Below are 15,113 nucleotides of genomic sequence, written 5' to 3' on the forward strand. Positions count from 1 at the left end.
AATGTCATCAAGAAGGTCAGGATGCTGTGAGGAGGATAACGAGGGAGCTCAGCCTGACCCCTGGGGAACTGACATTGCAGCTAATTTCTACACTATAGGTAGTCATTTAAGTGATAGCAGGGTGGAGCTGGGCAGCACCCCATGAAGGACACGAGCACAGTGTATTCATCTTCAAGGATGAGGCCAGCATAGCTGGCGCAGAGGAATGGAGGGGAAAACAGCATGAAGGGAGGCTGCCTAAGTTAGCAGGGCCAGACCACCAGAGCCTTACAGATCATGTAGGATTTTGTCTTCATGAAAGAGCAAAAAGAAACTATTAGAGGTTTTTTGGTTTTTCTGAGACAAGGTCTTGCTCTGTTGCCCAGGCTGGAGTACAGTGGCACCATCTTGGCTCACTGCAATCTTTGCCTCCTGAGTTCAAGCAATCCCCGCAACCCCAGCCTCCTGAGTAGCTTGTACTACAAGAGCACACCATCAAACATGACTAATTTTGTATTTTTGTAGAGATGTGGTTTTGCCATGTTGCCCAAGCTGGTCTCGAACTCCTGGGCTCAAGTGACCCACCCACCTTGGCTTGCCAAAGTGCTGAGATTACAGGCATGAGCCACTGCACCCAGCCTTATTTAAAGGGCTTAGGCTGGGGAATGATGTGATCAGCTTTGTTTGGAAAGACCACTCTGGCTGCAGTATGCAGAGAGGTTCAAGCAAGCAGGAACATTTGAGGAGAGATAGGTCAGGAGGCTACTACAGGAGCACAGGTGAGAGATGGTGATGGAGGCAGAGAAGGGGAGGAGCAGACAGGGTCTGGAGAGAACTTGCAGGTAATATATGCAGGCCTTGGTAATGGACTGGATATGAGAAGAGGGAACAGCAGGTATAAACGATAAGAGTCTCGAGTTTACAACTTGCAGAGTTAGTGGTGCCCGTTTATTGAAATTAAGAAAAGGGACCCGGCATGGTAGCTCACACCTGTAATCCCAGCACTTTGGGAGGCCAAGACAGATGGATCACCTGAGGTCAGGAGTTTGAGACCAGCCTGGCCAATTGGCAAAACCTCATCTCTATGAAAAATACAAAAATTAGCTGGGTGTGGTGGTGGGCACCAGTATTCCCAGCTACTCGGGTGGCTGAGGCAGGAGAATTGCTTGAACCCAGCAGGCAGAGGTTGCAGTGAGTAGAGATTGCGCCACTGCACTTCCAGCCTACGTAACAGAGTTAGACTCTGTCTCAAAAAAAAGAAAGAAAAAAGAAAAGGAACTTCTCATGTCCAATCTTTAGGCTGACTACAAGCAGCACAGTGAAAAGGGTAAGAACTTGGGCTCTTGGAATCAGCCTGAGGTCCAAGGTAGACTCTGCCTCTTATCCACTGGGTAACTCTGGGTAAATTACTCAACCTCCTCATCCCTTTGTTCATCTTTAAAATAGGACCATAGTTAAAAGTAGCATTTACCCTATAAGGCCATGTGAGGATGAAATGAGACAATACATATACAGTGCTTAGAGCACAGCCTGGCATTTGTGAGGCTCAAAAGGTGTCAGTGGATGTTACTGAATGAGCAGTCACTTGAGCAACTTAGGGAGGTTGGCTGAAAGAGCATTCTAGAACGTTTAAGACTCTTCTTCCTCCCTCCCCATCACAAATTTAGAGGGGACTAAATACAAAATACAAGTAAGCCTGAACCCACCATATCTTGGGAAGTATAAGCACTGTCATTGACCACAATTCCCATTACACATGACTGCTCCCTGTAGTCCCTGCCTACAGGATGGGACTAGCAGAACTAGCTGATGAACTAGTTTTCCCGGTGAAAGGTCTAGGTGGGTGAATCAACCATTTACAGTGCAGTGATACAGAGCTGTGGAAGTAGAGAAGAAGGGTACTTCACCTGTCGACAGGGCTCAGAGAAGGCTTCCCAGAGAAGGTGACCCTGAGCAGAGAACTGAAGGACAAATAAGAGTTGGGGAAAGGGCATCCTAGGCTGTGACTGAAGTTTAAGTAAAGGGCTACAGCCAAGAAATATCCTGGGGCCTTAAGCAACTGTATATGGCTAAAGGAAAGACAAGACAGGAGTGGCTAAAAATGTGGCTGTAGAGATAAGTTGGGGTCTTATGAATCAAGATTGGCTTTATTGGCCAAGCATGGTGGCTCACGCCTGTAATCTCAGCACTTTGAGAGGTTAGAGACCTGGCCAACATGGTGAAACCCCATCTCTACTAAAAATAAAAATAAAAAATTAGTTGGGCATGGTGGTGGGCACCTGTAATCCCAGCTACTTGGTAGGCTGAGGCAGGAGAATTGCTTAAACCTGGGAGGCAGAGGTTGCAGTGATGAGCCAGTATCACGCCACTTCCTCCAGCCTGGGTGACAGAGAGAAACTCTGTCTCAAAAAAAAAGGAAAGAAAGAAAGAAAAGAAAAAGAAAAAAATAATTGGCTTTATCCTGAAAGCGGTGGGGAACCACTGAAGGGCTTATGGTAGGAATACAATCTGAACAAGGGTGCAACTTAGAAACAGTGTGGAGGAGGAACTGGAGGCTGCAGAGTAGTTCCAAGGCTGAATCAGTGACAGCCAACACTTACAGAGCACTTAATACATACTAGTTCCTGCTCTATAGTGTGCTCCCCGGGGGAGGGATGGTGGTGGCCAAGACAGAATAGTGGCAGCAGGGGTGGAGAGGAAGACATGAACTTGACAGATATGCAAAGAACAAAATCGAAAGGACAGAGAAAAAAGGCAGCTCTTTATTGCTGTCTTCTTATCCTCTAATAATATACATGCTGATGCAAACCTGAGAATATAAACCCTACAAAGGCCAGGATTTTCTCCTGTTCATTGCTGTATCCCTATTATACTATCCAATAGACTATGAGAGCATGCAACAGAATTTTATCAAATAGAATTACGTAAGTGAAAAACCATGCCTCTTGGCATGTCTTCAGAATCTAGAACAGGAACCTTAACATTTTCTGTGGCATGGACACTTTTAACAGTTTGATAAATCCTATGAACCTTTTTCAGAATGTTAAGCACACAAAATAAGGTAAATTTATTATACTGAAATATAGTTCTTAAAATATTTTTTAAATGTGTGGTATAGTGATGCAGGTGTTTGTTTACTAACGTACTGCATAAAGGATCTGGTGGCAGATGTTATAATTATTGTGATTTTAAAATGTTGATGAGCATTAATGATATTTCAAGATATCTGCAACAACCATAATGTGTTATGAAGGGATCTATGGTTTCTACTGGTAACCAAGTCACAGGTACTGCTGATACACATTGTGACCTGCTTTCTTAATTGAAAGAAATGTTATATTTTAGTTAAAGGTTAAAAAGTAGGCCAGGCACAGTACATACTCTGAACTATCTCAGACAAGATGCCCTAGCAACAGTATGAGAACTTCAGCTCTAGATACAGAGAAAGACCAACATCAAAGGCAGGTATCAGGGCCAGGCACAAAACACTGTGTATTCCTTGATATGCCCAAGAATATGGACCCTGAGCTGCACCCCCAGGGCATACCCTCTGGCCCCTAAAAGAAGTTTGCTGCAACCCAAATGAAAAGATAACTCTTTCAGACTCAGGAAACCATTGCTCTTTCTGGAGAACCATCAGACCTGTCTGAAAAACCACCAGATCTGTCTGTAGTAGCTTTTCGCGGCTCTCAGATCCTGAGGATCTCAAAGACCTCCCCCAAACACATGAAGCCTTCTGCCTCCCAGATAAAAAATTTAGGGAACACTCTTGATGAAGTCTTTCTAAGACAAATGTTAAGAAAAGAAAAGAAATCCAAGACAGATTAAAGATGTTTGCCTAGGCTAGAATCTATTTTCACACCTCCAATGAAGTGTTAAGATAAAATATATATAGTTATGATATGTTACTTTGAGGATCTGCCAAATGTTGTTCCCCAAACATCACATACAACATCACTATCCCAATTGTTTGCCCAACTGGGCAGTGCTCAACTCTAGAAAGGAGAGTTTTCTAAGGAAGATTTTTCAGGCTGTAAAGAGGAGTCTGAAAGCCACTGAACAAAATGTTTTCCGAGCCAGGAACAAGTTCTAAAATGATACAATAAATGTGAATTCAAACCACCTTCTACCTCCTGGGTTGTCTGTGCAGCCAATGACCAAGATAAAACATGGAAGAAAAAGCAAGGAAGAAGAGAAAATAATACAAGATGAGAGCCCTGTAATAAACCTGAAAGAGAACAGAATTCAGGACCAAGTTCTGCCTCTGTCATCTTCCAGCTTTGTGACTTTGAGCAAGTTCCTTAAGCTTTCATATCCTTCCCTCACTATGAGCATTAAATGAGGTCACATGAATAAAAGTACTTCCCAAATCTTAAAATGTCAAAGATGTAAGGCAACAGTATTCCATGCAACATGACACAGAGCACTATCCCAGAATCACCAACGCATAGCAATTCTGGAGTGACACTCAGTAGCATCACTCAAGGGAAAGAGAGGGACAACTCAAACCTGTTGATAAGCAAAGCCAAAGCATCAGCTCAGTTCTGTGCCTCCTTAGGAAGGAAAGATAAAAGGAAGAAGAAACCAACTTTCCAACCACTGGCACCACCATGGACGCCACATCAAGGTGCTGATGCAGACTCCCACTTTGCAAGCTCCTCACAGATGAAGGACAGGCTGCTAACACCATGGACACCATGGACCAACACTTTCCTTTAATCCTTCCAGAGAACTTCCAAGATGAGTACAAGGTGTCTTACCCACCTTGTACTTTCTCATGGTCCTTTATCTGTGGCTGGAAAGCATGATTTCTGTTCAATCTCTGCTTTACTACCTACTGTCTAGTATTCATCTTGTACCCAACATGGAAATGGCCAAGCAACAAATGTAGCAGGGCAGGAGCCCCTACTGCAGCTTAAAGTGTATGACATTGCCTCATATCTTTTTTTTTTTTTTTTTTTTTTGAGACGGAGTTTTGCTCTTGTTACCCAGGCTGGAGTGCAATGGCGCGATCCCGGCTCACCGCTACCTCCGCCTCCTGGGTTCAGGCAATTCTCCTGCCTCAGCCTCCCGAGTAGCTGGGATTACAGGCACGCGCCACTATGCCCAGCTAAATTTTTTGTATTTTTAGTAGAGACGGGGTTTCACCATGTTGACCAGGATGGTCTCGATCTCTTGACCTCGTGATTCACCCGCCTCGGCCTCCCAAAGTGCTGGGATTACAGGCGTGAGCCACCGCGCCCGGTCCATTGCCTCATATCTTGAGCAAGAGAGGGCTGTGTCCTGTGGCGACTGGCACCAAGGGCTGCTTGCTTCAGTACTCTCTAGGACTTGCACCTCAACTGCTATTAAAGTGGATCTTCAATCCACCCCACCCTTCCCTTCCCTGGGGGACCCAAGATCTTAACACCTGCAGTAAAGGAATCTGTGGAGGCCACCAACGGAGAAGACCTCAGGATTCCCCATGTTTGAACCTAAACATATCTTCCAGGAGCCTCCACACCTGACCTCACAGATTCTACAGGGCAAAACTGCCATTAATTATCGTGGCCTCATGCAGCCCAAATGGTACAGTCACAAAACAAGTAGCAAAGGGGTTTTACTGGTAAAGGGATCTGCCTGGAAATCTTCAATGATCCAGAAGATAAACCAAATTTTATTCTAATTGCTTTTCAGCAAGATAAACAAAGTGGACAAACCTGAGAACCTCTTCAACATGCAGGCCCCTAACCCTCAATTCGAGTTTTCATAATACAATGGACATAAACCCATTACGAGGGGTCACCAGTTACACAAAATGGCTGGATGGTATTTAGGCTGCTGAGTATGGTGGTAAGATAATTCAAGAAGGGCTTCCATAGGTAACCACAAGACTGGCAGTGACAGGAAGGAGGGGTCTGAGTACTTGAATATGGCTGGGTGACTCCAAAGCTTAGATTCAAATGACAGTACTAGTCATGTGATATTATTCTTGTTTAAATAACGTATGACTTGGTTAACCTGAATTTGAGACTCTCTAGCTTAAGTTCTTCCCCCTCCCAACAAAAGCAATTGCTTTTACAAAGGCATTTTGAGAACACAGTTTCTTTAGACAGAACAGCTGCATTACAGGTGTAGAGGCAGTACCTTAAAGGAGTATTTGCGGCTTATGCGATCCTCAGGGGCCACAGGCGAGATCACGTAGCTGGGCAAGGGGATGCTCCCAAGGACTGCTTCTTCTCGGCTGTCTTTGAATGGAAAAACACATCAGAACAACCTTCTGGGCACCTTTCCTGGGCTCATCCACCCCACTGCTTCCAGAACTTCACCCATGTTGTTTCCTCCCCTTGTAATGTCCATCCTCCCCTGACCCACACACAGGCAAAGCTCTACCCATTCTTAAAAGCCTATCTCTTCTAAGAAGCCTCCTCAGATTCTTCAACGGTGGAATTCACTTCTCGGTCTCCCTGAACTGCTTTGAAAGCACCAATCGCAGTCTAGCCTTATCTTGAAAGTAAGCTCTTTCTCCACATTTTGAGACTTCCTTCTCAATACCATACCCAAAACTTTATGTTCTGGGGCTCCATAGAAACTCAGATGGCCAATTCAATTCACCAGTTGCCCATCCAACATCCAATAAATCCAGATGACAGGTTACCAAATACAATCAATGATTACACTTCTCATCTCTCTAGAGCACATGACTCTGAATCTTGAGATCCTAAGTAGCAGGCAAACTGGATTCTATTTATTTTACCCTAACAGATTAAACTTCCTGTGTTAGGACTGGTAAAGCTGAAGTCACCAACCATCCACAAACTGAACACTTTGGCAGGTTAATAGATTACTTGTTAGCTCACCTTTATAGTAAAATAAGCAGTAATCAGCAAGCACAAACCACCTCCTTTTCCATAGCCTCATCCCAGAACTGTCCTGTAAAGCAAAGAAAACTAGTCAGAGTACTATGTGAGCACACTGTTGTCCCCTTCCAAGATGCATGGTCTAATTCCAGAACCAAATATTTGTCCATATTCCCTTTATTTTAATAAATTACTGTTTTATTGAAGAGCTATTCTTTAAATAGAACATTAGAACTTAGATTAAATGATGGTTTATCCTAAGGAAGCAGAGTTTTTGTCTCCTAGAAACAAACTAATGTATAATATTATAAGCCACTTTTCTAGAAAGTAAATTAAGAAAGGAATCAGCTCTTAACAAGAAGTTTCTTTGTTGTTGTTTCTTATTTAGGTGGCTATGCTATAAAATATCTTCATTTATGCTGACTGGAAAACTGAATTTACACAGTATTGAAAAGAGTTTAAGTTACCTAAGGAATGAAGTGAGGCAAAGTTCTCATTAGATTATGCTCAGTTCTGTGCCCTACAGGATGGATTCTGCTGTTACGTTTTCCTTCCATTCAATAGAAAAGGATTTGGATTCTCTTTGCTATCAAATTGTCTCATAACAAAAATCTGTCTTTACTCATCTGAAATGTAAATGTTTGTATTTATCAATAATATTTTAAATAATTGTGAATATTTTTTAAAAACATGGCCAAGGCAGGAAAACAGAATGTTTTAGGGTCAGTTTTCTCTCAAACCTAGGAAAACCCCGGAGCATCTTTTAGTTTTAGAGATGGCTATTCATATCTGTAACCCCAGTGTTTTGAGAGGCTGACACAGGAAGATTGCCCGAGGCCAGGAATTCTAGACCAGCCTGGACAACATAGCAATACTCCATCTTTACCAAAAAAAAAAAAAGAAAAGTTTGTTTGTTTGTTTTTGAGATGGAGTCTTGCTCTTGTTGCCCAGGCTGGAATGCAATGGCACAGTCTCAACTCATTGCAACCTCTGCCTCCTGGGTTCAAGCAATTCTCCTGCCTCAGCCTCCCAAGTAGCTGGTATTACAAGCACTTGCCACCAACCCCAGCTAATTTTTGTATTTTTAGTGGAGATGAGTTTTCACCATGTTGGCCAGACTGATCTCAAACTCCTGACGTAATCCACCCACCTTGGCCTCCCAAAGTGCTGGGATTACACGTGTGAGGCACCACACCTGGCCACAGATTTTTTTTTTTTTTACTTTTAGTACAGTGCTCATTAGTCAACACTTTATTATAAAACAGGCTTTATGTTAGATGATAATACCAGCATCTTGTTCAAGAAATTAAAGCCAGCTTCTTCAACAGAGAACATTATTAGAATGAAACTAGATGCAGGAACAGGAAAGTAAAAACCTGTGCCATATTCAACAAGACTCAACTACAGGGCAAAGAATCACATAGTGTCGCAAAATCTTGAATTGGCTAGAGGATAGGATGACAAAAACCACACAGCTATTGCTGGAAAATTATGTCATGCAGAGAAGAGACTGACATGATTTTGTATGTGGGTTTGTCCCAAACAAATCAGATCTTGAAGTAAGTGAAACAAGTCTATCTAACCAGCTACTCACATAACCTAGTTTCTATGGGAAACAAATCAATTAAGCTAAACTCCCACGTTTTAAAGGTATATTCATCTATAGAAGCCCAGAAGGACAGCAGGATTACAAATAATTTTACATTTTAGAGGCTTTCATAATTTGAAAAGTTAACCTTACAAATTTGTGTTACTAAAACGCAAAAGCAGTCCTGGGATGGTGGCCCATGCCTGTAATCCCAGCACTTTGGGAGGCTGAGGTGGCCAGATCACAAGGTCAAGAGATTGAGACCATCTTGGCCAACATGGTGAAACCCTATCTCTACTAAAATACAAAAAGTTAGCCGGGCATGGTGGTGAGCACCTGTAGTCTCAGCTACGTGGGAGGCTGAGGCAGGGGAATCGCTTGAACACCAGGAAGGCTGAGCCTGCAGTGAGCCGAGACTGTACCACTGCACTTGTCTGGTGACAGAGCAAGACTCCATTTCAAAAAAAAAAAAGGCAAAAGCAGGTTGGCATGGTGCCTCATGGCTGTAATCTCTGTAATCTGAGCATTTTGGAGAGGCTGAGGTGGGAGGATCACTTGAGCCTAGGAGTTTGAGACCAGCGTGGGGAATATAGGGAAAACCTCTCTCTGCAAAAGATATAAAAGTTGGCCAGGTGTGATGGCATGCCCTGGTAGTTATAGCTACTTGGGAGGCTGAGATGGGAATATCGCCTTGAGCCTACGAAATTGAGACTGGAGCTGATGGCACTACTGCCCTCCAGCCTGGGCAATAAAGTAGGACCATCTCCCCCACTGCCCAGACTCCTCTAACTTACAGGAGACCTACACATCTGTTTTCTTTTTTTTTTTCCAGTTTTGCTCTGCTGCCCAGGCTGGAATGCAGTGGTGCGATCTCCAGCTCACTGCAACCTCCACCTCCTGGGTTCAAGTGATTCTCCTGCTTCAGCCTCCCAAGTAGCTGGGATTACAGGTGCCTGTCCCCTTGCCCAGCTAGTTTTTGTATTTTTAGTAGAGACAGGGTTTCACCATGTTAACCAGGCTGGTCTTGGAACTCCTGGCCTCAAGTGATCTGCCTGCCTTGGCTGGGATTACAGATGCAAGCCACCATGCCCAACATCTCTTTTTGGAAACCAGGCTGGGATTCTGTCTCTTTCTTGCCCAGACTGGAGTGCAGGGTCATGATCATGACTCATTGCAGCCTTTACCACCTGGGGTTCAAGAAATCCTCCCATCTCATCCTCCCAAGTAGCTGGGACCACAGGCACATGCCACCACACCCAGCTAATTCTTGGTAGAGATGAGGTTTTCCATGTTGCCCAGGATGGTCTCAAACTCTGGGGGTCAAGCAATCCACCCAGCCTCCCAAAGTGCTCGGATCACAGATGTGAGCCAAGATACCCAACACCCACACGATCTTTGAAAGCATGCCCCACTTCAGCCTTTTGCATGCAAGCACATTCCTGCACTGCAGTGAATCTGTGACTTTCTATGGATGCATACCTATTTACAACCAGTGAAAGGCTGAGTACCTAAAAAGTTGTGTACTGCCTCAGAATATACTTGACAATTGTGCAAATAATAATAGTCTACTCTTGACTGGACGGGGTGGCTCATGCCTGCAATCCCAGTACTTTGGGAGGCTGAGGAGGGCACACCTCCTGAGGTCAAGTTTGAGACCAGCCTGACCAACATGGAAAAACCCATTTCTACTAAAAACACAAAATTAGCTGGGAATGGAGGCGCATGCCTGTAATCCCAGCTACTCGGGAGGCTGAAGCAGGAGAATCATTTGAACCTAGGAGGCAGAGGTTGTCGTGAGCCAAGATTGCACCATTGAACTCCAGCCTGGGCAACAACAAGAGTGAAATTCTGCCCAAAAAAAAAAAAAAAAAAAAAAGTCTACTCTCCCAAGTTTCCTTAGAGTTGTCATACATAAGCAAATCTGGATGGACTGAGGAGTAACGTGGAAGAGGGGAAAGCTTATGGAAGAAAAATCATGTTCTTGCCTCCTGTGGGTAGGTTTCAATTCAGTAGCTGTATAAATGACTCCATGTTAATTTCCCTTCCCATATGCATGCTCATCCAGTGACTTATAAGCTTAGACCAACAGGCTCAGCATGAGGGCCAAGAAACTTGTGTTTCTCCTAAATTCAGCAGCTGATTGTCATGCATCAAGGCTTTCACTGGGCCACTTTGGGAATGAAGACAAAGGAGTGTGATGGAGTCCATGTGATGATTGAGTAGATGAGGAAAAGGGTCACATCAGAGACCTCGAGTCAGACTCACGTGATACAGAAAGCCAACAGTATGTATACTCAGAAGCAAAGCAATGCTATACTTTATTATTATTTTTTTCTGAGACAGTCTCACACTGTCACCCAGGCTGGAGCACAGCAGTGTGATCATGGCTCACAGCAGCCTTGACTTCCTGTGCTCACTTGATCTTTCCACCTCTGCCTCCTAAGTAGCTGGGAGCACAGGTACATGCCACCATTTCTTTTTCTTTTGTAGAAGTGGGATTTCACATGTTCTCCAGGCTGGTCTCAAACTCCTAGGCTCAAATAACACTCCCACCTTGGCTTCCCAAAGTGCTGAACGACCACAGAGAAGTATTCTATATTTCTTCTATTATGTAAGCAAACACATAGAAGGACAATTTAAAAATAGATTACTATACCCAAGAATACATATCAGAAGTACCTGTGGAGGTTTTTAAAACATCTTTAAGTCTAGGCCTGACACTTGGAGAAGGCCGCCAATGGGGTCAGGACCTGAGTATTTCTAATAAGCTGTGAGGGCAGCTCTGAGGTTCTCTTCTGTTGAATAACTGATTTAGGTTGACTGGGGTACTTTGGTTTTTTTGAGCCATTTTTGGGGGGCATGGGAAGCTTTTCTTGCAGATTTACTAGGAGTGGTGAAGAACTTGGCCTCTGGCTTTTTAGGAGTCTGTCTCACATCTTTTTGTCCCCGCGAAGGATTATTTTCCTTCACTGCCTCTTCTTTGATTTTTGGCTTCTTCCATGGGCCTTTCCCTGGGGTCTCAGACTCTGCAGCTTTTGGGGTCTCAGATGCTGGCAAGGCCTTTCTTTTCTTCCCACGAGGTGTGCTGGGAATAGGACTCTTTGTTGGAGACTTCTTTCCTGTGGCATGTTTTTGAATCTCGACATTCTCCTTAGCTGGAGTCTTTCCTATTGGTACCAGCTGTGGAATTTCATCTTCGGAGTCATGTGCCACTTGAACCTGGGCTTTTCCTTGCCAAGCCTTTTATTCCCATGCTCTGGGGTCTGCTCCTTCTTCGATTCAGGTTTCTTCATTGTAGCGTCACCACTTTCAGGTGCCACAGCGTCTTTACTAAGGACTGATGCAGGCTTGCTAGCCTGCTGATTCTTCTTTCTGATTTTGTTCCTCTCCTTTTGTTTTTCAAGATTTCTTTCTCTTCATTTTTTCCTTGCCTCTTTTTTCTTCTTATTAAGCCTAGATTTTTTGGTGGCTTCATCCCAATTGCTGACAATGAGGAAAAGAAGGGAAGAGCAGCCGATTTCTCAGTTTTCACAAACAGGAGTTCATGCTCTCCCACTTCTCCGGCAATTTTTCGGAAGTCCTTTGGTGACAGCAACAATGTTTTCAATGATGTGCTCAATCTGCATTCCAATGTGACCATGTGCATAGCACTGCAAGAACCACTTTTAGAAATGTTTAAGACTGTTCCACCTATACAGTCATTGATCTCTCTTGATAAATTCTTGGACAGAAGGTTTGCAGATACTGGCTCTTTCTTTGTTTGATTGAAATGTTTCCCAGTGAGTGAGGGTAAGAACCACCTAATTCTGGCATCAGTAAGGAGGAAGTCAAAAGTGCTCAGAAGGCGGAGCTTGGCTTCAAAGGGTTTATATTCCTTCTTTAGAGTTTGGAAGGGGATAATCTGAGAAATGGTTTTAATTCCATGCTTGTTTAAAAGCTTTCTATAGAACTGTTCTGTCTTTTCAGGAGTTGAATTGGGTTCTTCCTTTGTAAATAAACAGATATCTTCTAAATCCGATCGAATACCATGAGGTAAGGGCAATCTGACCCTCAGTTCTTTACTTGGAATTTTCATTCTCATTCAAAAGCAACCCATAATCGTTCTTCCTGGACTTGCAATGTGTCAAGAAAACGTCCAGTGCCTTTCTAACCTGCTCTTTGTCCAGCTGCTTCAGTGCTATCGGGGCTGCTGGAGTCGAGGTGGAGGTTGCAGTTGTGGCTGACGATGACAGTGGCGTGGAGGCCGAGTCCTCCATTTTGCTTTCACCTCGTGAAGGTGCATGTGCGGAATCCCACTACTTACTTCTGAGGTGCACGCGCGAGCCAAATTTTTTTTTTTTTAGTTTAAAAAATAGAGATGGCTGTTAAATTGTCTTCCTTCTGCAGAAGTTTTTGACAAGCTTAAAAAAAAAATCTGACAATTTCTAAACTGAAATACAACACGAGGATTTTTCCTCCTTCACTTACTAAAATGCTAAAAGCAAATTTAACTTGATGATTTCAACTACTTAACAATTTTATCTTCTGCAAATCAACCAGATGATTTCTAAGGTCTTCACAGATGATATCTGCTTTGTTTGGAGGTTTTATCTATGCTTCTATGCCTGGTTCAAATATCACTTCCTCCAGGAAGCCTTTTTGGATGCCACCCCTTCCCTCCGCTGCCCCCTGCTCCAGTATAGCCTCTCTCTGTTGTGTGTCCACAGCACAGATCCCTGTTATGGTTACAGCCAGCCAAAAGGCCTGGGCTGCTAAGTGCTGGCAATTGTTTACAAATCCTTCCCTCTCTCTCCATATGTCAAAGGAGCATCCTTTATTTAATGGGGACAGGGATGCAAATGGAATAAGTCAGAGGGTTAAATGACTCAAGTGAGAAAAAGAGATGGGCAAGAGAGGGAGGACAAGGCTGTGAGGGACAAGTGGGAGCAAGAGAGGGTGGTACTAGGAGTGTCCAACAGAAGAGGCCAGGAGCTGTTACAGCTGCCATGGGGCCAGAGCTGTGAAGGAAGATTTTAAGAGGACTTTTGGGATTTCTCCTGTGTGCTATGCAATGTAATACCCTCCTGTTCTTCCCACAAAGCTTCACCAAAACTTACATCGCTGCTCTGGCATTTTTGGATGCTATGCTAGGTAAGAGACTGGGCTGGGTGACAATGTGACATGTGAGAGATGTGCTATCTGCTTCTCCTGGTAGCTGATGAGTTCCTCGAGGGCAGGAACCACGTTACTTTCCCTTGGTACTTGCTCTTAGCAACTTAGGACATGGCAGGCACTTTGCAGAATAGATGAATGAATGAATGAACGAATGAATGGCAAGGAGAAAAGGAGGGCAAGAGAGACAGGGTCTCTAGCTCTGGGAACTCACAACCCAGCCATGAACAGAGGACCCCAGGCAGATCAATTGGCAGTGGGGATTACAATGAAGGATGGCCTCAGCCTACAGAACTGACAGAGCTTCCTGACTGAATGCACATCAGGGAAGGAGGATCTGGTGATAGTGCCAAGGTTTCTAACCTGAGTGCCTGGGAGAATGGTGTACCATTACTAAGATCCAGAAAAAGCAGTCTCAGGGAAATGGCGGACCAGGGTGGTGAGGAGATAATGAGCTGAGTTCGGCTGATTTGGAATTTGAGATGCTAGGTGGATATGTATGCTAGACAAAGGGGAGAGGAAATGATGAATTTTTTCAGCCAAATAATAATAAAGACTCTTTGACATCAGGAAGGCAAGTGCTGGGAGGACTGGCAGGAAGGCTGGATTCATGGTGACCCACCCACACTGTGGCCTGGGCCCAAGGGCAGCCTACAGCACCAGGGGCCAAAGTGGTCAAATGGGTTTTGGGAGAGAAGCTATAACCATTGAGCAGACAGTCCACTCATAAGAACAAGCAGCAAATAACGCAGCACAGTAGGTAGAATCCAGCTGCCTCAGACAAACTCAGGAACAGAAAGCTTACATGCCTGTTCCTAGCTTTCTGGGGCCTAGGAAGGGAAAGAACTCAGCCAGAGCCATTTCCTCCACCTTCTCACTCCTCAGGGTCCTCACCTGCTTGTGCAGCCAGCCCCTCACCACCACAGGAACGTTGGGGTTCCTCCGAATGGCCTGGTCTCTCTTCCCGAAGCTGTGGACTTTATTGCTGGACTTTATGATCTACAAAAAAGCAGATTGAACTCCAGCAGCAGGAAATTGAAGGTGGCACAAAAAAGCACTTGTATGTTAGGAGGACTGTCAGCTCTCTCTGCCTCACTCTAAACGGTAGCACCCTTTGATCAAAAGAACAGCCAGGAGACAGGGAACAGGTGTGCACATGGCCACAGCATTCTAATTAAAAGGCAAGCCCAAGACCTGGCAAACCTCCCAGCTGGGTCACAGAAAAAAAAAAGGAAAATTTTCAGTCAACTTTCAACAGCAGCTGTTGGCTCTAATATGTTCCATGGCTTTCTGGAGCAAAGCTAATTTTCCGTCACAGCTTTTTGCCAATTTCCAGATATTTACCCCTCCTATCTGGGTTCACCCTTAGCACTCTCCTCCTCTCTGCAATGCTGGTTCTTTTCCCTGATCCTAGTGTTTTCTACACCTGCAGCACAAAAACTTCTGGGCACCCTTTCTCAGGGCCTCCTGTCTCCAAATCTCTCCAAGCTCTCTTTAACACACAGTTACATGTAAACAGAAACACGGCCCTCCCAACCATGCAAGGAAAGTGAAGA

General features: G+C 44.3%; 1 protein-coding gene and 1 pseudogene across 30 annotated transcripts in view; both read right to left on the reverse strand.

Annotated features, from left to right (window-relative positions):
• PLEKHA7 (pleckstrin homology domain containing A7) overlaps positions 1-15,113 on the reverse strand; it is a 260,456-nt gene that overhangs the window by 71,650 nt on the left and 173,693 nt on the right. For 29 of the 30 annotated variants that reach the window (XR_013523322.1, XM_078340689.1, XM_035264207.3 and 26 more), the window contains 3 exons: positions 14,452-14,556; positions 6,819-6,891; positions 6,106-6,206 (listed from right to left, as the gene is read on the reverse strand). Coding sequence is in view for 28 of the 30 variants with exons in the window: in XM_078340689.1 (XP_078196815.1) it covers positions 6,106-6,206; positions 6,819-6,891; positions 14,452-14,556 (279 nt within the window). In the remaining 2 variants the exon portion in view is untranslated. Of the gene's footprint in view, positions 1-6,105; positions 6,207-6,818; positions 6,892-14,451; positions 14,557-15,113 lie in introns of those variants that run through there. The other variant, XM_078340691.1, reaches the window with a different exon arrangement.
• On the reverse strand, positions 11,096-12,793 carry LOC100398154 (ribosomal L1 domain-containing protein 1 pseudogene; annotated as a pseudogene).

The sequence above is a fragment of the Callithrix jacchus genome, chromosome 10 (assembly GCF_049354715.1).
Source record: "Callithrix jacchus isolate 240 chromosome 10, calJac240_pri, whole genome shotgun sequence".
Taxonomy (NCBI): Eukaryota; Metazoa; Chordata; class Mammalia; order Primates; family Cebidae; genus Callithrix; species Callithrix jacchus.